Genomic DNA, 21497 nt, shown 5'->3' with positions numbered 1-21497 from the left:
TTTTTTCCTTCTTAATTTTTTCTTTTTATTTTGTTAAAAAAACACGAGTTATCTCATGAATTTGCTGTTTTTTGTCACAAATTTGCCCATTTTGTTGTAAATTAACAAGTTTAATCTAAAAAATTTAAAAAAAAAAATGTCAGAAAGATTCTACAAACTTAACTGTGGGTCAAATGGAAGTGGTATTTTTAAATGGATTCTCTTGATGCCTCAAAGAAACGTGTTTGTTTTGATGGTGGCAGCCCACTCGTTTGGCACTTTGCTGTAATGCTAGTGAGGCTAGCTGAGTAACCTTTCCTGCTTCTTGGAAAGTAAAATGTTTAAAATGGCACCCTGTTTGGCAGTAAACAGGTCTGATAGTGCATATGTGGTCTGCCTGTTTCCCTGAATGTATTTTAACAAGCTCTCAGAAAAGTGAAAGTGGTAGCTGGAAGCTTGGGCCATCAGGAGCTTTCTCAAACACGTGATGCCTAAAACACGAAAATCAGCAGTGCAGTGGTGTATGGCGGTCATAAACTCTCCAGGGTTGGATTAGTTTAAGCGTCGAGCAGACAGAACTGAGGTGGACTGCGGTTTAAAGCAAACCGCAGTCTTTAAAAGTTGTGGGCTCACCCAGCACACCTCTGTGATGTTTGTGTGCGGCAGGAGAACTGCTGTGAAACTTCCTGGCTTGGGGGGAAGTGCAGCCTGTTGCATTCCGGAGCTATTTTTGTGGCAAGCTGACACCCTTGTTTCACCGGACCAACATGCATCAGGTTGTCACTGCATAATGCAAATTGGGCATATTGTATTGTAATCAGCTAAACTAGTAATGGGGCTCTGGGGACTGGTTATGATTTATGAAAAATGATGGAAATTGTCAGACTGGACTTCAGAGGTTGATTCCTACCTGTCACACTTAAAAAATGGACCCAGTTTTCCATCGCTTGAACTTTAGTTTGAACCTAAAGTCACAGTGTGGAGCTTCAGACTAATAAATATAGAAAATGTGTTTTTTCCATGTTCCCATTTTTGGTTTTTATGTAGTCAGAGATAAGATATTTCTGTTTTGATTGTCTCACATGGCTCCACAGAAACACTGTTTGTGGCCTTAAACTATAGTAAGCATTAGGTAATTTGGAGGGGCAGAAAAAGCTACTAAAGATCAGAAGCACTGTGGAAAAAAAGCTTTGAGAATACATCATATTTTGTGGAGAAACACAATCATTTACAGGGGGGAAAAACTATGGATTAATGTAGGATAGCAAGACTAATGTGTTTTATTAGTCTACATGAAGCAATGCTCCCTTTGGCATCTGTAATATAAAAAACCTTCACTGCTGAATATACTGTACATCCATATTTTGTATGTAAAAATGCATTTACCAAGTCATATCCAAATACACACTGACTTCATTTGCTAATTACTGTGACAAACCAGCTAACAGCTGGTGGTAGGTAACAGACACTGGCTTGCAAACTAGTTCAATTTGCATAAATATTATGTTTTATTTCATTTACATTTTTTCGATCTAGACTAAGAAAATACTTGGAAAGTGTAGCTTTGTAATACAAGTATACGGATGCTTTATCTTTTAAACATCAAATATTGGCCTGCTATACATTAGCATGTAGTTAATATACTAACTGTACAACATCTAATTGCCATCATAACTGTATTAACAAAGCTGGGATACAAAAGACAGAATTAGAACTTTTAAAAAGTATTTTTATCCTACATTTCTCATAAGTTTAGTGTTCAACAGAATACTGAATTCTCTTTTTTCATAATCTTAGTCATATATTCAATTTTGTTAATTTTTTCAAATCTTATTTTATTACTGTTATATTATTCTATTACTGTTAGCCCTGAAACAGGCTGGTGCCCTGTCCTGGGTGTATCCACCTCTTGCCCTATGGCAGCTGAGATAGGCCCCAGCCCGCACACGGCCCTGAATTGGATTAGCATAAGAGAATGAATAGATGGATGGATGACTGTTATATATGACATTTTTACTCACTCACAGGATAAAGCCTTCAGTATAGATCTGTGGAACTTTTAACAATGTTTGTTTTTACTGTATTTTTTATTGTAACAACAAAAACTGTATGATTCTATTGTCTATCTATCGTTGCTTAATGGCATCCCACCTGACAGACCAGCCATGTTAATTATGACAGAGTGCCACTTTGTTTTGACTTGAAATCTTCTTAGCAGTTAAATGTTAAGAGCAACAGACATTTCATTTCCATATTTGACAGATAAGCACAAACTGTAGAGTTAATGTCAAACATAAGTAAGTCCAAGAGTATCTGGCACACCTTCAGCATGCTGACATCAGAGCTAAGGAATGAAATGGTTGAAGACACCATTACAAAAGACTACTGTACTGACTATCACTTTTTTAAATCCCTTCGCTGATTCCACCAGCATGTTCAGACAGAATGATGTGATTTAGTCAGTCAAGCAATTATCTCAAGCCCACTCCGTGCACAAGAACACCTTTGTCAAATCGGAGTGGGTAAAAACACACTGTTGTTTTTAGACGTTATCCAGGAAACCATGCATGCTTCGTGTCTCTAGGTTTGGATTTGACTGTGAAACTGCAAGTGCGTTGGGTAACGACTTGTGACTGAGAATACTACAGTTAATCCTCCTTTCTTACGGTCAGCAGAAATTACAAAACCAAAATGCAGCATTTGAGCCCATAAACTCCGAGCTGGGAGCCAAAGGCTGTTGTCCCACATACTTCTATATAACCAGATTACATAAAAATGGATTTAATTAAAGATGTTTTAGGCTGGAAATGCAGGACAAAAAGAAGCACTTATTTGTATGCACTATGGGAATGTTTTTCCTTTTTGGAAATTATTTGGATTGTATATGCCAATGGTTGAAGTGTGATTTGTCCAGGGCACCAATGATCTATCTCCTTGAATGCATTTATAAAGAGAGCACTGATGGTGGGTCTAGTGACTTGTGCCAAACTAATCCTTTTGTTTTGGAAAGAATCTCAAACTCTGATAATAAAACTCCAAAAGGTTGATTCTGTTCATCTGGACGTATCGTTTTCAGTGGGACTACGTCCAGATGAACAGAATCAACCTTTTGGCATTTACTTACCTGGAGGATTGAGTAAGCATCAAGACATTCTGACAATGAAAATTTGGACTGAACAAAAGGACACTGTTGCTTGTGAAAAAAAAACATTTGGGAAGGGTCATTTGTAAAAAAAAAAGAAAAAAAAGGGATGGTCAGGGAGCAATCAAACAGGTTTTATGAGTTATTATCTAAAGACAACGGAAAAGCATTTTGTGATGCATGTCTGACAGCATGTATTAGATATTTGGCAAGTGAATATTACCCAGTAAATTACTCTAAAAATTATATTAATCCACATCAGTGTCTTTGAACTTCACTTTTTCTTTTTGTTGTGTTTTAATGTTTTGGATTTAATTCATTTCAAATTCTGAAGTATAAAATTCAGAATCTTCTTTACAAAAGTAAGTTTTTTTGCAATCACATACATCGCCCCCTGCTGACCTTTAAAGAGGATGCACATTTATGGCACTTTCCAGATCAACACGCTACACCCATTTTTTATACTGTTTAGAGTTTTTTCACATAATTTAAAGCTACAAACAGCAGCTGGTTCCCTTATTTAAAACTCTGGAAACAAGGAAAAACAGCTAAACTAAGGCAGCAGTGAAACAGGTCTAGAGACCAGTCAGTGACCCCTTTATCTAATTACTTTTGTCACTAAGAGGTTACTATGGTTGTCAAAGGTTTACATGGAAGATGCAGACTTGTCCACAAACACTTTCCACAAACTGGTCATGTATAAATTTAAAATGTGCTGGTTGGCACAGCTTTTATTTTGAAGGTGAATGTTATCCATTTCTGGCTTGTAAGTAAGTAAAGTAAGTAAAACTTTATTTATATAGCACCTTTCAAGATAAAAATCACAAAGTGCTTCACAGAAGCTAAAACCTAAAAATAAAAATCAACCAAAAGCAAGTTTAAAAAGATGAGTTTTTAGCTTGTGGCTTGTGTCTCAACCTTTAACTTTCACTACAGCTCAGGGAGTAAGTGTGGAAGTTCTGCAGAGAAATCGGCGATTTTCATTGGAAAAAACTGCAAGGTGACCACAGCATCTGCTAGCAACCAAAGCAAACACAAAGAGGTTTTTGATGCAGCACCCTCTTAGTGACTGATTTTAACTCGTGCCAACATCGTCCAGTAACTACGCTACGTGAAGTAGCCTTTAAATTATATATCCCTTGTTAATTAATCCACTTTAAATATGCTGGTGACACCATTTTCTTTCTTTAACAGGTGAAGACATTAAGACTGTTTCAATTTTTTATGTTTGTGTGCCTTTAAAAGCATGAGATGGATCCATGGGATGGATGAAACACATCACTGAAAAAACAAAGAAAGTATATTTGTTCAAGAAGACTGTTGCTGCATAGCATGGCTGATAAATAAACAGCTGTAAAAACTGATCTTAAGAAATTGAAGCATAGATCTAGTTCTGCAGCCTTATCTAGAATAATCTGGTCTGCAACGGCCAAAAAGGAAATTAAAACTACTCACAGAAATTAGAGGCAGAAATCTCTAAGGAATCTTAAAACAAATGACTACAATGAGCCTTACTGCTATTTAACTTGATTTCCATGTAGTGGTGTATCTAGAAACACCGGTTGATAAAAAATAGGCTAATTCAAATTGTATTATAGCAAGCTGGTTGATTTTTTTTTTTTTTTTTTTTTTTTGCACGAAACCCTAAACATATTTTCTCCGGACCGCAAATCCCATCCGTTTTTGCATTATGACCTCTTTCCAGTGCACAAAGATTCACTCACATCATATTCTCCCTGTGTCAGCCCTCCCCCTCATGTCTAATGTATGTTCAGAGAGTCAAACACGTGTCAATAATTTATCGAGTATTCAAATGGAGCTTTATGGCCCAATTCTGTTGATGCTGCCGCCTGTGAGAAAGAAAAATCTGTTGTGAAAACTTTGAGGGGAAAAAGACTCTCAGGATTGGAGCTATACTTGGCCTGCTGGTGACATTCACACAAACAGAGCCTGTTTGTTCTGTTGTGTGGTACTGGACTGGCAATAAAGCCAAGCTATCAGGAAATGGAAGGAAGCAGGGCCAAGACTCTTTTAAACTTGTCCCGTGTATGTGCTCAGACGCCGTTTTGTATTTCCTTTCTGGATTTTAAAGGCATCCGAGTATGCCTGTGACAAGGGCGGCTGGCACTCCGTGGCCACATTTGTACCATGCCAGATATAACGGTCATCATTTCTTATTCATTGACGCTCTGCTGGAGTCCCTTGACTACATGAGCGCCACGCAGTAAAAATCACACACAGTGTCGTTTCTGAATAAAACACAAAAATACTAAATAAATTAAAAATAAAGGTTCCTACACATCATTCTCATATCTCAGAGGATTCCCTTCTATCACAGGGTTTCTGCAGGATTTTTAAAAACCAACATCAATTAGTGTATTGAGATCAAACAGTGCTGAAATGATGCATTATATCTGGGTTTTTATAAGCAAACTATAACTACTAGCTGCTCACGATTATTTAACACAATTATTAAAAGTAGACTAAAAGTAGTCTATTCATTATACTTAACAACCAAACAAACAAAAAACTTAATCTTAATGTTAGGGGATTTTCCTGAACTTTAATTATACTTCAAATGAGCAAATGAAATAAATAAATATGAAGTTAATTAAATCTGCCACAGTCTGGTGGGGAGTGAATTTGGACTTTTATGGAGAAGCAAAAGAACAGGATGTGCTGAAAGGCAAAACGGGAGATTTATTAAAAAACAGACTGTGGCACAATAATCGCTTTATCAGCACGGCCCCAGAGCCTCTTTGGTGGTAATTCATCAATACTGCTTGAACTATAACTGGAAACTAGAGCGCTTTCTTTACCTAAACTGTTGTTGCTTTCCCACCAATTCTACAAACTCATATTCAAGTATCTCATTAGAAAGATTACAGATTACAAAACGTATTCTTGCGTAAATTAAATTTAGAAATGAGCCCCTTTCTTTTAGATGGCCGACAAAGCTCATCTTGATTCTCCTTTTGCCTCCTTATGTGTACTTTTTTCGTTTCCCACAGGTGTGAAAAGTGTGGCTGAGCTTACACTCCAGTGTTTGTATTTGTTGAGAAGGTCATGAGAATCAAGCACAGCAGCAGGAGGTTAACGGCCGCTGTGAGGATTGAGGTTGTTAAAAGAGAGTTAATTGAGCTTAAAGTGGACTTTAAGCACAATTAACAATTCCACCTTCATATTCTCGGACTCTACTAGAGGAGCTTTGCATGATTTACAATTTAAAATTTTCCTTCTTTTTGTTATACTGCCTCCTGCCAAAAGAAGATTTTAACTGCTGGTGGATGGAGATAAAGGTTGGGACTCTCAGATGACCACAGAAGAAAGCTGTTGATCACTGACTCACAGGCGTTACCTGAACATATCCTGACTGTATTATTTGAAACTGTGGGCATCTCTAAAATGCAACGTTTTTCTGGCATATGAAAAATGTTGGCTTTCAACCAAAGGGAAATGACCAGAACTGCATTCACGAAGTCACCCATCCAAAGGCCTGGTTTAAACTTGTAAAAACCCTCATTTATAAAAGACAAGAAGGAAAATCCTTATAGTTCCCCTTTAATAAACAGGAGAATTATCTTCGCTGTGAAATGCTAAGGTTTTGTTTCTGTAATCTCAGCCTCTGACACCGACTGCACTGTTTCTGCCAGGAACTACCAGGAAATGGAGATGATCCTCTTCCTTGCACTTCAGTTCATTTCAGTTTCACCACTATCTCATTCTTAGTTTCTGTCTACAAAAGCAAAAATATTTCAAAACTTTCTAAATTTATAACAGCTTCTAAGGTTGTTTTTTTAGAGTACCTATACCTAGGGCTGTGCGATATGACCAAAATCTCATATCCCGATATAAGAATTCTATCGTCCAGATAACGATATAAATCACAAAAATGTAACATTTTCTTTAAATTCTGTGAATCTCGGGCAGCTCGACTTACGGGAAGTGTTTCCAGCTGCGCGTCATGTAGCTGGAGTCCAGTGTTTTAACAGATGCATGAAACTATACATTTTCAGACATAAGTTGTAACAGCCGCAGTTTTCTTTGTGAGTATTTATTACGCGTGCTGCGGGGAAAAGCCTGTTCTAACGTTTGAGTCTAAGGTTTATTTTTTAGCACCTGGCGGCTCTTTTTTACTTCTCATCCGTAAATAATCTGCTCTTTCACATGATTCAGTTATTTTGAAAAGTCTCAACAGGATCTTGAGCTTTATTGTGAAAGGTTTATGTGGAACATAAACAAGCAGACACGCGATGGTTTTACCGTGGTTGTTGCTAACGACAACGCATAAAAACAGGCGCTTGTCTGTCAGTAGTGTGGTTATATAAAATATAAGAGAAAGAGAGAACTTTAAGAAATTAATATAGCCACTACAGGGACCATCAAAACGATGAAAAAATATTGCCGTAAACAGTTTATTTTGCGACACCACGAAACAAACGATAGCGTAAAATGAAACGATAGATGTTTTTATATCGTCATCCGATATATATCGTTATATCGAACAGCCCTACCTATACCTATAACAGAACACAAAATAATGATATAGTGACAGACATGCACACATGCCTGTAAGACACTGACATACAGGTTTATAGGCTATACAAGGCTTCTTCTGTCAAGCAGCTGTTCAACCGACTCAGTCCATTAAGCCTCCATTTGTAATGCTGACCTTCTTCTCTGCTTCCTGATCGGCAGTGAAGGAAGAGGAGGGAGTCGCTGATCTGCGACGACACATCTTTCTCCTCTCCCTCTCTTTCTCTTCTCTCTTCCCCTTCTCTTTTTTATTATGAATATATTTAACTCTGAATTTTGCAACCATGCTCAAAAAGTCTCCCTTGGATATCAAACACTGCTTATATGTCCCATTTAATAGAAAATATCCTTCTTGTCAATTCCTAATACAGTTTTATTCCTGTAATATCAGCCTTTAACCCCATCTGCATTGTCTCTTCTAGTGTATCCACTCAGAATTTTTGCATTGTGGAATAAATAATATTAAGACTTCTTTGGAAATCAAACATTCTCTGCATCAGCCATTATGACATATGGAGTTCCACACAAATTTATTCTGGGGCCTCTACTATAATACTATATACTACTGTCTATAGGAGTTTCCAAGTTAGTTTCCTGGTTGTTTCCAATCAGTCTACTACCACTTGAGACAGTGTTAGCAAGCTCCCACTGCTTCCTTGTGCATTAAATAATACAGTATGAAGTGGCAGGTTTTGTTTATTGCTACTTTTTGTCTTTAATCCCCACAGTTGTAGTTCATATATCAACTTGTATCAACTGTGACTTTTTTGTTTTTAGATCAAAGCTGAAGACTTCACGTCGAGAACTGTTGACCTCTGGTACTGTCTGAATGCAGGACAGCTTGTTACTGCGCCGCTGTACGCAAGCAGTGTGAATGTCTCCATTGTAAGTTTAGATGTGCTACATAAATAGAATTTAGTTATTTATTTCTTATTACATTATGACTTATTTGTACAAGCCTAAAACAGTTAAACACAGCGGAGCAACATGAGGAACTCAGGAGTTAAGGAGGAAGAGTTATTTAGACATTACGTGTGCCTTTTCACTGACTTGAGAATACTTTTTTTTTTCACCTTCCACTTTTTACCAAATCTTTACGTTATTTAGATGTCTGGCCAAGTTCAACATCTTTTTAAAAAGCATTACTGGGTGTTTACACACCGTCAAAATCTTTAGATGTGGTTTAACTGAAATACTGTGGTATTTCTGAGGGTCTGCAGAAAAACTGGACAAAAATCTGTCTATTTAAAACCATTGAACATTATTTGATCATTAAAACCTTGAATTAAACTACAAATTTGATTGCTTACTTGTGAGTGAGAAACCCAGGAGGATTTCTTTATTAGGCTTACTAAAAGGAAATGAAAAGTACCTGCCAATGGGAGATTTTAATAACCTGGCAACCGTAATTTTGTTTTTATAAATGGCCTTTAAATGAGCTGTAAAGGATAATTTAATTATTCACTAACCATTAACACAACCTTTATTAAAAGGTGCCCCGTTGGTGAGTATTTCCATATAAAAACAACCTAAGGAGACACTGTCAGTGTCTGCCTTTCAGTGTGAGCTCTATATACTGACATTAATGCAGCCACAGATGGTTTCAGTGACCATCAGTGTTAAAATAAAAGGAATAAAAGGCCCTAATGTAGCCTTAAATGCCAGTTAAAATTCGAATGATACCACTCTGTCTCAGTATAATGTATATAGAGTGCATGGCTGGCTTACCATGTGGTAGTTTATGATCTCTTGCAGGCTTTCCCCACATTTTTCCAAGCACTCCTGCACAGAAAATAAAAAAAACCAGTCTTTAACTGCACAATACATCCAGAAAAATTCTCATAATAGTCTCACGCCACAATAGTTTCATTTTTGTGAATAAAAGAAGCAAATAAAATCTGTCAGAAACTACAACCATAATTTATATGAATTCTGCATGGAAGAAAATAAAAAGATCCACAAAGCTAAAAGTAAGTCAAAGCTGGTTAATGTCACTGAGCTGTACCATGTACAGGAAAAAGAGCTATAATTGCAGGACTGATTCATGCCATTTATTTTTATTCGTTTACAATGGAAACTACAAATATGAACAAGGCTTTAATAAGAAACTCACAATTAGTCATACAGTTGAAGCCAAAAAGGCTTTTAATAGTACTTAATGTCAGTAGCAATGAAAACAGTCCAAGACGCCGGAGTCGTGAGTCGAGCCAAGAAGTAAGTTTCCAGGCCTGATTTGATCCTCGCTGACTAATCTGTTAGTAATCAGGTTTGTTCACACAAAAACAATGTCCGAGGCTTCTCCTTGGACATTAGCTGATTTTTGAGGCTAAAAAAGGCTGATTTTTTTGGGCTGATTTTTGAGGCTAAAACCTTCCACAACCATATCGACTAAAAGACAAATGAGGCCAATAATACCAGATTAAAGTCTGTGATGGATAAAACCGAGGCTTTGTTTCAGAATCTCACCGAGATCATTACGTCCTTCTTGCACTGCTGAGACAGATCCCGGATGCCGTTGACAAAGAGCTTGTTGGCGCTGACATAGGCCTTTCCTGCTTCGATCATTCCACTGCATAGCTTCACCAGCTGTGGACAGAAGACAGACGAGGGGTTAAATGAAAGATGTTGAAGCTTTCAACACACGCATCGTATTAGCAGGGCTGTAGTTCAGCTTCAGCTTATGATGCCAGGTCTCTCTTGTAAATTTTTACCTGGATAAATAAAGGATTAATAACAAAAAATTAAGGAGATGACGATGGGCAGGCCTTGTATATCAGAAAAAAAAGAATCTGTATAAGGCCAAGGCCTAAAAAAAACCAACTGGATTCATTTAAGAAGGAGAGGTCATTTTAACCGCTCTGAGCAAGTCTTGAATGGTCAAAAATAAAATAAATTAAAAGAAAGATGTTTACAGCCTGGCACAAAAATCAAGGTTGAATTTTTGATATTATCCATCTGGACACTAGAGTCTGAGGTATAACTAACTTCAGTCACAGGTGTTGCAACCACATCCGCGTGTTCACTTGCACCATCTAAGGAAGGGGTCTTGAACTCCAGGCCTCGAGGGCCGGTGTCCTGCAGATTTTAGATCTCACCCTGGGTCAACACACCTGAATCAAATGATTAGGTCATTACCAGGCCTCTGAAGAACTTCAAGACATGTTGAGGAGGTCATTTAGCCATTTAAATCAGCTGTGTTGGATCAAGGACACATCTAAAACCTGCAGGACACCGGCCCTCGAGGCCTGGAGTTCGAGACCCCTGATCTAAGGGTTTTAAAAGCGATGGTGTGACAGCAACTTATCAATCACAACTCGTTAGCCAAAGACTATATCTTGGATACTTCTCCTCTCAAATGTTGACTGAAATTAGCAAATAGGCCTATAAACAGATTTACAGAGATCACAGGAGAGGGCTGTTTCCCTATAAATATCCTATAATAGTTCCAGTATCTATTATTGTAACTTGACTCTCTGCAGTATAACTCAGATCTAAAAAAGTAAAGTTTATTAAACAACTTATGATGGATAAACTGCAAATAAAAACATGCTATTTTCCCTTAAATGCTCGTCTAGCAAACCTCAGATGTGATGAGAAAATCCCTGCTCATGCAGTTGCACATGAATGGGGATGCGACCTGGCCAGCCAGCAAGAAAAAATTAGCCTTTTCTGGTCCATCTTTCAGTTTCTTGTAAACCTAGCGAAGCATTTAATCTCAGGTTTTATCATTTACAAATATATGTACAAGTGTCTTTTTATCTATTTGCTTTATTGCTAACCTATAATAATTCAAGGAAGGGATACTGTTTGTTTATTTTATATGAATTTGCTTTTGGTTATGTTAATTTAAGTTTTAAAATTTTAGTTGAATAAAAAAAAAGAAAATTCTGGATGGAAATCTTGGCCTGGTTTTCATATGGTGTTTCCCAATTGCACAACATCGAATGACAGTTTTGCATATGAAGGTGTTGCAATGAAGACCAGCCTCCAGGTATCCATGAAGAAGAGTGTTGATGAGTTTGAGCAGGGTTAGTAGAAAGCTAGTTGACATCTAAAGAGCATATCGAAATTACAACGTTAAAATAAAATCATGGCAGCGGCATCGTTTTTGAGCGGTTAACGCTGTTGCAATACAGAAACATTCCTGGCCCAACCTGCAGGTCAGCTGGGGCCATCTATTGAGTTTGCCTGTGTGGGTTTCCTCCAGGTGATCTTCCCACAGTCCAAAGACTGGATTGAGGGTGTTAAAATTAAACTGCATGTCCATGCATATCTCTCGAATGTAAATAAAGATCGCACTTTCTCCCATGTGTCAACACCTATGTGGTAAATAGAAGTCTGCTTAACATGAGGCTCCGTGTGACCCATCACTGAGGTACGATCCACGCTTAAGGCCAGCGGTTTTTATAACTCAACATCACATGCTCGAGTCACAACACTCAAGCTTTTGTTTCTCTGCGTTTTCAGCTCGTCGTCGCACCTGAGCCCCAGACGGGGATGGAGTCATCCAGCTGCATGTGTGCTGTCTATCCATCACCTGTGTTCACATATGGCAGTGTGTGCAGGTGGGCTCCGTATGTCAGCCCCTGACATCAGCTAGCCACCCTGCACGCATGTAAAAGAGCCAATGTTATCCAGGACTGGATAATGGACAGCAGACACCGGCAACTCAGCATGAATGTTTTTGTGCATTTCCAAGAACATTTTCTCTGTCAGCAGGTTTTTTCTGTCTGCTATAACGGCTGCTTTGTTTAGCTTCTGGTTTCATGAGAGGAAAATTAATCTCTTCTTATTTTTCACTCTGTGTTCTAATGCCAGGTTTTCTGCTTTTCAGCACCCGTCTTCTCCAGCAAGACTCATTTCCTCCCAGCTGCTAACCAGACATGAATCTGATGTGGCCTTTTCTTTGGTTTATAAGCAAACTCACCATTAGCCTAGCATTATGACTGAAAACAAGGCTTTACCTATCCTGCTATTAATAATACTAACAAAAAGCTTGCTAAAGCTCACCAGACAGCCAGTCTGCAGCACTCCCCATAGATTTGCAAAGAGATTTGTGTAGAGATAGACTGAACAAAAGTATAAAATTGCTTCCTGGTCTTAAAAAAAAAGAAGGGGGGACTAAAAGTCCCTTAAACTTGTATCTCCCAAAGGTCTTTAAAAGCCAGAAGGGGATAACTTCAGATCCATCAGTTCTCTTACTCTGTGCCCTCTTTAAATGCTTTCCTGATGACTCTAGGTGCATAATCACTACTTTCAAATCATACTGAAGTCTATTTTGTAAATTATGATTATGATGGAGTCAGAAAGGAGGATTTGGTTCAGTTTCACAGTCAGCTCCACCCCCTTAGTGCAGCAGAAACAGGTGAACACCTCATCACAAACCAATGGGAGGCGGTAGCTGAGTCCATCTTTCACGCGGTCTATGAGTCCCACACAGGCCTAGAAACCAGTCATTGTGTAGTCTCCAATAAGCTAGTGAGTGGTTGCTGGCTAGGTGTAACTGTTCACAAAGACAGTGCCACATCAAAAATCTCCTTGAGATTGATTTGCTGCAGTCACCCGTAATTTGCCATCAACTCACAGAACAGGAGTAAAAACTATAACACAAACCACAAACAGATATTGGTCACCATCAAAGCAAAAGCTGTGCCTTAGTCCTGCAAGCCAACCATTCAAAACAAGTTGGTTGCAGAGTTGTAGGGTTTCAAGGCAGGTCTGCAATGTAAACTACAGGTGACCTCAGCAATCCCAAGGTTTTCCATGCAGCACCGTATACTTCTTTGCAACTAATCTGACCCAGTGACTGCCAGCAATGTCCAGTACTCACTTCTCAATCAGTAAGGAATGACACACTTTCCTGTCCTCTTGTGCAGCGGTCCCCAACCTTTTTTGCGCCACGGACCAGTTTAATGTCAGACGATATTTTCACGGACCGGCATTTCAGGTGTCGCGGATAAATACAACAAAATAAAATGATATGACCAAGACAAAAACCGTGGTATTTTGTAAATATAATAATAAATGCAAATTCACTGTGTAATTGTATAAGTTTTTTTATCAGCATCCTCCTGAAATGTGCCAAAAACACCGAGAGTAACATCCTCCTCTCTGCCCCTTAATACTCTCCGGTCGCTATGGTAACACGTAAATATTTCTTTCAAAATAAGACACACAACAACAACACGGAAAAAGAGCCAGGGAAACCGAGTTAACGATTAAAAACCCTGAAAAGCATAAATTTCACACCCAAGCCTCAACTTTCGGTACGAAAGGACTCACGGACTGGTACCAGTCCATGGTTTTTTCAAGTAACAAGTAAAGTAAGGGATTACTATTGCAAAAAAGTAATCTGATTACTGTAACTTTCCTGTTAGCACGCTGCGTTACTGTGTTACTAAACCGCGATTTTGTTTGTGAGACAATGACGTACTCATGACAATGACGTACGAGCGTGTGACGTTCGTGGCAGCAACAGACGTGTACAGATCAACATGGATAATATGGAGCGTGGGAGAGAGTATGACCATGCAGCGTTTAATGCTTGGAAGTACTGACATTACTTTGAGTTTGATTCTGTAAAAAGAATCAAAAAGAATAAAAGAAAATATGTTTAAATGTTAAACAAACCTTTTTCTACCTATATTACCCAAATCTTATCAGCTAATATTTATGTAAATATTTAGATTCACGTAAGAAGTTAGCTTTTTATGCAATTTATTATTTACCATTTTACTATGCAGTTTTATACAATTGATGATCAAATTTCAGTGCAAAAAACACACATGTAAGCCTCTTTAGAGTATGTTGATGGTTAAATGCATCTTTGTGAAGACCCTGGTAGATGAATATTAAAAATGACAGGAATGCCTGTGGCCTGGTATATGAACTAACAATGGAGGTTCCCAACAATGATGGCAGTAAAAGAACAGCCTGATTAGTGCTGGCTCTTTCTGACACATGCAAGTCAGAGTCAGGGTCAGGGTCAGGTTGAGAACAGCACCAGATGGACCTGTGACAGGAGCATTACAGCTGGAACATCTGGCTACCTTATTAAAGGGCAACTGCACGCTCTGAAAGCCATGCAGTCTGATGTTTTCTGTAATCCCCATCTTGCACTGCTGCCACGTCACGTTTCAGCAAACCTGAGCTGAACTCTTCAACTGGGCCGAGCAACAATACCCCGTCCATTATGCTAGCAGTGTTAGCACTAAGGGATTAGGCACTGCACAGTGATATAATCCTGTGTGTAATAGGCAGGCCGTGGCTAAGGTCTGCCGCAACTCAATATAGTGTGACAAAATGTGGAAAGAGACCAAAATTCCTCTTTTTCAGCCATTAGTTCTGCAGTATTTCTACCAATCAGGGCTGCAGTCAGTGTGAGAAACACCCTGTGAATTTCACTGGGTCCCATATGTTTGCAAGGATTCCCTCATTAATAATTAAAAACATAAAACATGGGATAGGCTTCTTTGGCACACTAGGTGGGCTTCTCCAAATGTTTCTAATTTACAACAGAGTTTGGTTTTTTAAAGGGAAAAAAAGATGATTTTATACTTCTGCAAATGTGCAAACTGAGATATTTCTGCTAAAAATATAGTTGAGATGCTCTCATGGAGAGAGGTGCATGCACGGCTGTGTAACTCTGTGGATGGCAACAGTGTAAAAGATTGCTTTGCTTCACTTTTAAACTATCCAAACACGCAGTTCTGATAGTTCAGATTTTAACATAAATATTAACAAAATATTGACTTTTAAGTATAAAAATTCTCCTTGTAAGAAAAAAAGAGAAAAACAGAAAATAACTTGTTTTTTTAATCTTCCTAAATATATGACTGGCATCATTTAGGGGTCTGATTACAAGCGCTAAAGGCGATCGTGGCTCAAAGAGTTAGCAGTTCGTCTTGTAACCGGAAGGTTGCCGGTTCGAGTCCCGGCTCGGACAGTCTCGGTCGTTGTGTCCTTGGGCAAGACACTTCACCTACCGCCTACTGGTGATGGCCAGAGGGGCCAATGGCGCGATATGGCAGCCTCGCTTCCGTCAGCCTGCCCCAGGACAGCTGTGGCTACAACTGCAGCTTGCCTCCACCAGTGTGTGAATGAGTATTGGAATTGCAAGGTGCTTTGAGGGCCCCGAAAAGCGCTATATAAATGCAATCTATCATATATATATATATATATAAATAAAAGAAACTGTCTTTACAAAGTCTTTCAGAAAAATCTGCAATAGAGATTTCTAATTTAAGAGTTTCAGATCACCTTTTTGATTGAATTTTAAGGGAAAAGAAATCACAATCTTTACCGAGCTCAGGTAAAGGGACTAAACATTACCATAAAAAAAGCTTCATATCATACTGTAAGACTGGACGATTTAGCTGAAAAAATGTTGCAAATGAACATTTAGTATCAACAATCTTACAGCTTGCCACACTGACACTTAACGCCATGACCTCATTATGTTTGCTTTTCTAAAAAAAACAAAAACCCACACACACACCAAAAAAACGTTGGTGCCCCTAAGCTTCATAAAACCGGACTGGCTTCTTTAAGGCGGCAGGTCTTTTGCCTTCAGGTGTGCTCGGGGCTGAGTTTCTGTTTCATTTATTCTGAACACGTTTTTGAAAAAGCTATTGAAACTTGGCCTGGTTTCTGTTTACTGCTTATAGAGCAAGAAAAACAAAGCAAGTACTGACAGCGTGGACTGGGAAAACTGAAAACATTATAGAACGCTTACTTTGTTTATCCAATATTGTTTTCGGTCTTTCATTCGCAATAACTTCTTTATGGAAAGAAGCAAAGGAAAGACACCAGTAGAAGTAAAAAGAAAGCCCACAGACATAAATATTAAGACAATTTGCACTACATTTTTCCCTTTCACAACATCTTACAGCATCATCTTTGTATGTTAACTAGTTAACTAGAAGAACCGTCTTACCTTATCTAGTTTTGCCTCGATCTCCACCACCTCTGTTTCTACCTCATCAATATTTGCCCTGAAAAATAAAAGCAGGAAAAATCCATTATTACACGTGTGGTAATGTGTAACAAATTGAATTATGTTAACTTATTGGAAAACAGTTGATCTGCAATAGTCTTATTATTATTCCCCACATTCCCAGAAATGAAACAGAGTTTTGCGGAGCCAGGCGAGACTCCGGGTGTGTTTTTAAATGAGCGAGACGCCATCCTGGGAGCAGCTCAGCTCTGTCAAAACAAAGTGATAGACATGGTCTCTCCGCAGCGAGGGGAACATAGCTGTCTGGCTCATCACACAACCCCCAGTCCACCTACTCACTGTCAACACTGAAACCGCACCCAGCCGCATCTGGAGCTCCCCTCTCCACCCTTGAGAGACGTGTGATTTACACCCAGAGGCAGCATGACACAGGCCTTATGAACACCACTTAGAGGCTCCTCCGCATGCTTAGGTCATGTCAGAGTATGTGCGCTGCGAGCACGTCTACGTTCACCGCCCTTATGTGCCGCTCTTCTGTTACGGTATGTGCTTCCTGTTGCTGATGGTTTAAATATGATCTACAGCCAGCTTCTTCATGTAGTCACATTTTCCAATTTTTAGCGTGAACCCCAGGGATGGAAATGTTGGTCAGTCGGTCAGGCTGGATCTCTTGTTCCAGGCAACACAAATATCCAAGCAGCTGTACAGTTATCTATGAGGCCTAGAGCACACACACTGTTAAAACTTGGCTTTACCGCCAAATACCAGCAGAACTAATTACACCCAAATTCAGTGTTTGCAGATGATTGAGCACAGCTGATTTGTCCTGTTTGTGATTTCAAAGCTGGGAGAACTGGCTCATCCAGTGCTAGTGTGCAATTTGGAAGTGCTGTGTGTTGAAGTTTTCCTTCACTGTTTAATGATAAGGACTTGTTGGATGCCTGGTTGCTCAATTTAACCACCTTTACAAGCAAATGTACATTACTGCTCACCCCTAAAGACTCAAAATCGTTTGTTGCTTTAATGCACGTTGAGCCAAAATGAAAAAAGGGAGTGACCTTTTGGATTTATCCAGTGGAGGTAAAACCCACAAGGTAAGCATACAAGTCAAACTACCATTAGCATCAGTCTACCCAAGCGCAAGCATGTCTGCCATCTTAAGCCGCCCGTCAGAAATCTAATGTGTTCATAGTTGATGTGAATATCTACAGACTTAGAGGGAAAGCAGTAAACAACAGGTGTTGTTTGCATGGCAAATTTGTATAGCAAGGTCGAGATGGAGGGCAGGAGGTGTCAGAGCGTGGGAAAAGAAGAAAGATGTCTGACAATTCACACTTTTTTCACACACAGGACTCCTTTTTCAAAGTTTTATATCAATGTTGTATTACGAATCGCACAGCTGCTCCATCAGATTGCAGTCGTGGCTGGCAGAATACACATCTCCGACTCATTTCTTCCTCTCTGGCCACTGGTGGATTAATCCGCTTGAACAAGCTCATGGGACGGAGGATGGCACATGTTCTCCAACCCCCACAGCTTCTACTCCCTTAATATGGAACCGAGAGGATTGGGGGAGAGAAATGCTCCAGAGAGGAAATGTCTGTCAAAAGCTCTAACTCGTGCAGAATGGAAACATGCATTACCTAAATAATCAATACCATATTATTCCACATGTGGACACGTGCTGTTGTAACCTCAACTGATCTCCTGCTGAACGGCTCTGAGCCCAACCACGCCCAGGGATTATCTGCCAGTGAGCGAAACTGTTTTCATTGCTGATGTCATTTTAGAAGCTGCTCTTTTTAAAAAATGTGATAGTGCAGCGCTTAGCAGGCGCTCGCTTTTCAAAAGGCTAGTTCTCCTCATGTATTCATGGCTCCAGCAGTTCTTGGGACTGATTTTAATGTCATGTTTTATTTGCAAATGTCCACAGAAGAGTTTAGATGCTTTTGGTGGGGTTTTTTTTATAATAATCGACTACTTGTGAGTTATTAAGAAACGAGATAAGGTTAAAAATAGATAGCAACTGTTCTAGCAGACTTGCTGCCCTAAAAAAAAGTAGTTAACTTCTCAGGGTGTTTGGTGAGGTGTACTGTATTTTGGGCCATGTCTGCTGCGGTAAAGCAACAGATGAACCTGAAGGAGAAGCTTTTGATTTACCAATCCATCATGTTGTAACCCTCAACCATGGTCATGTGCTCTCAGAAGTAACCAATCTCATTATTTTGGAGTAACCAAAACAATGAGGCTGTTGTGAGAAGGGGTGCTTGTGGGAAATGTGATTATGTACTCATGCTTTCATTTTTTCATTGTAGGTAGAGAGGATTAGAAAGCTATGCTTAAACTTGGGTGATTTTGTTTAGAGTGCTGAAGTGGGGAAGACCGCAGGCAGGACAGTTGAAGGAGAGGTACAATGGGTGGGCCACCGAACCCATAAGACTGTGTTGACTTCCGGTTGTGAGCCAGACCTCGCTAGACGTCGCGGAGGCAGGTTACTTAGGTAGGTCTCCGGATCCATCTGTATTTTATTTATTTTAAGCGCAAATAAAGACGTCTAATTTTGGAAGTAAAAGTTTCCGCCTGATCACTACCATCAAAAAGAATCCGTGAAATCGGCGTACTTCAACACTGCGAATATAAGGGTCGCTGTTTCTTCGAGTCTAAAGGAATCCTAATCAGGGGAAGACCAGAGCTCGCTGAAAAGATTGTATGTTTCATTTTGTCCAAGATTCAAGATTGATGAAGGATGGATGGATATTCAGATGATACGTGGTGAGAGTAGAAGCTGTGGTTATCAAGGTCGACCACTCGGCTTAGGCCAACCCTTCAAACCAGCTTATTTTTCATTATGGCTTTATCTGCCACTCATTATTTAAATCCACACATTAACTGATTATTGGATAAAATACTGAAAAATACTGGGAAAAAAATGCCTATCACAAAATTTACAATAGGACATCTGAACTGTTTGATGAGATAAACCAAAGAAGATTTACTTCTGCTCAATTTAAGTTTTCTTCTTCTCTTCACGACATACAAGGCGAGTTCAGGATCAAAAATGGGTCGGAAAATTTAAACCAACGTGCCATTTTTTATATCCTACTGCTGTCACTAGTTCTGTGTCTACAGTTTAAAACTAAATGTCAAAACTGAAAATTAAAAGCTGAAAATACCTTCTGCTGGCTCACCTGCAGTACCATGATAGTCCCCACACTTTTGGAAATCACAGGTTAGTCAATGTAATGTTTGTAGGTTTTGTCTAATAAATAAAAATCTGTGATGTTTAGCCCTGCCTGACGGGGGGTCAACTTAGGCCAGGCTTTCAAAACGCTGGCAAAAACCCTGATCATGGAAAATGAAAACCTCAGAATGTTTGGCATGATAACAAATGACTGAAACTAACCAAGTGTTTCAGTTCCAGTCTGTTGGGCAAAGTGGAAAAATCCTCTCAAAACATCGTGTACACAAACATAAAAGATGCCACAAACATTAAACCTCAGTTACGCTGGTCTAACAACACCATAATGTGAACAATGTGTGTCTTGCAGTGATGGACGAGTTTCGGGTACAGCGTGGTGACACCCCAGCTAGCCGTCCCAGATGTGCAGAGACCGGCTCGTAGGACAGCTGCTCCCTCCAGGCTGTATCCCCCCCACTCCCCTTTTTTTCTGAATGCACACGCCTCCTATAATACATGCAGATGGAGCCTCGGGCCTGTAGCCACGGTAACCGTCTCTTAAGTGGGCCGCAGAAGTCCCTGATGTGCTTGTGAGCTGACCCTCATTCACACCAAGAGGAGCGGGGAAGCCAAATAGTGCCTTACGCGACTCATTACAGGGCTGGAGCGACAAGAGACCACCTCCATTAAAACCTCATCGGGAGCCCATTAAACAGCAGTACATCCAGATGTGGTTCACACAGACGCCACCAATCAACTCACGTAAACACGGCGCTCCTTAATGGCTGATTAAGACCCAACAGCAACACCCACAGTACATTTAAAACACGCCGTCTAAAACATTCATCCGACATGAAGCCGTGTAGTTAAGCCACGGTGTAAAAACATAATAAACACAGAGATTGTGCTGAGCAAGCTGCAGGTCTGATGGTTTCTGGCTGGTGGCGTGCTGACTGGGCATCCAGGGGAGAGGCTGAGGTGCCTTTTACTGGCCCAAAGTCACAGAACACCTCTGTTTCTCGTTAATTCGAGAACCACTGCACGTCTTAACCAGTTCCACCTGATGCTAAACGGAGATCTTTTGAAATGCTGGAAGGTAAATAAGTGTGATGTCCATGCTGGCCAGCTGTTTTGTGATTTAAAGTATCTTCTCAGGGAAAATGTTTTCAGTTCAGACAGCAGTGGTGGAAAATTTTAGTCACATCCTTCACTTAAACCAGGTTATTTTTGTGTCCACCTTTGGGTTCTGAGGTTAAGATGTCAGTTCAGCTGGTCTCTAACTCTGTCTTAGTCATGTACCGAGGTTATTTGGAGCTTTTTATCTCAAGAACAGCTGCTGCAGCAGAAAATGACACCTTAAGAGCAGAGACCGTGATCCAAAACAGGAAAACAATAAGCTGAAATGCTAATGCAAGAGCTGCAGATTGAAGCGATAATTCTCTTTACAACAACCTTTCTCTCTAATCATATTCCACTGAAAACATTACATAAACATTACAGTGAAATAACATGTTTGTTACAAGTAAATGAAAGGAAACAGTCAGATTAGTAACATGTACATCACAATCATTCTAGACCTCAGCTGTCAAACGTGTGGTTTGGGGACCAGAACCAATCCACCAGACGTTCCAATTCAGCCCACTGAAAATTACAGGAAAGTTTAATTGGTAAAGATGTGTGAATCCCTCACCAAAGGCAAAACAGAC

General features: G+C 39.6%; 1 protein-coding gene across 3 annotated transcripts in view; it reads right to left on the bottom strand.

Moving 5' to 3' along the window:
• LOC102215470 (arf-GAP with coiled-coil, ANK repeat and PH domain-containing protein 3-like) overlaps window positions 1-21497 on the bottom strand; it is a 69370-nt gene that overhangs the window by 25160 nt on the left and 22713 nt on the right. For all 3 annotated transcript variants that reach the window (XM_005740942.1, XM_005740944.1, XM_005740943.1), the window contains exons 2-4: window positions 16593-16650; window positions 10124-10243; window positions 9386-9439 (exon numbers count right to left, since the gene is read on the bottom strand). In XM_005740942.1, coding sequence (XP_005740999.1) covers window positions 9386-9439; window positions 10124-10243; window positions 16593-16650 — 232 coding nt within the window. The remainder of the gene's footprint in view (window positions 1-9385; window positions 9440-10123; window positions 10244-16592; window positions 16651-21497) is intronic.

Source organism: Pundamilia nyererei, unplaced genomic scaffold, assembly GCF_000239375.1.
Source record: "Pundamilia nyererei isolate P.nyererei 1_Seehausen unplaced genomic scaffold, PunNye1.0 scaffold00106, whole genome shotgun sequence".
In the NCBI taxonomy this organism is placed as follows: domain Eukaryota; kingdom Metazoa; phylum Chordata; class Actinopteri; order Cichliformes; family Cichlidae; genus Pundamilia; species Pundamilia nyererei.
The sequence above is the reverse complement of the archived record's forward strand: the minus strand, read 5'-3'. Positions and strand labels throughout refer to the sequence as shown.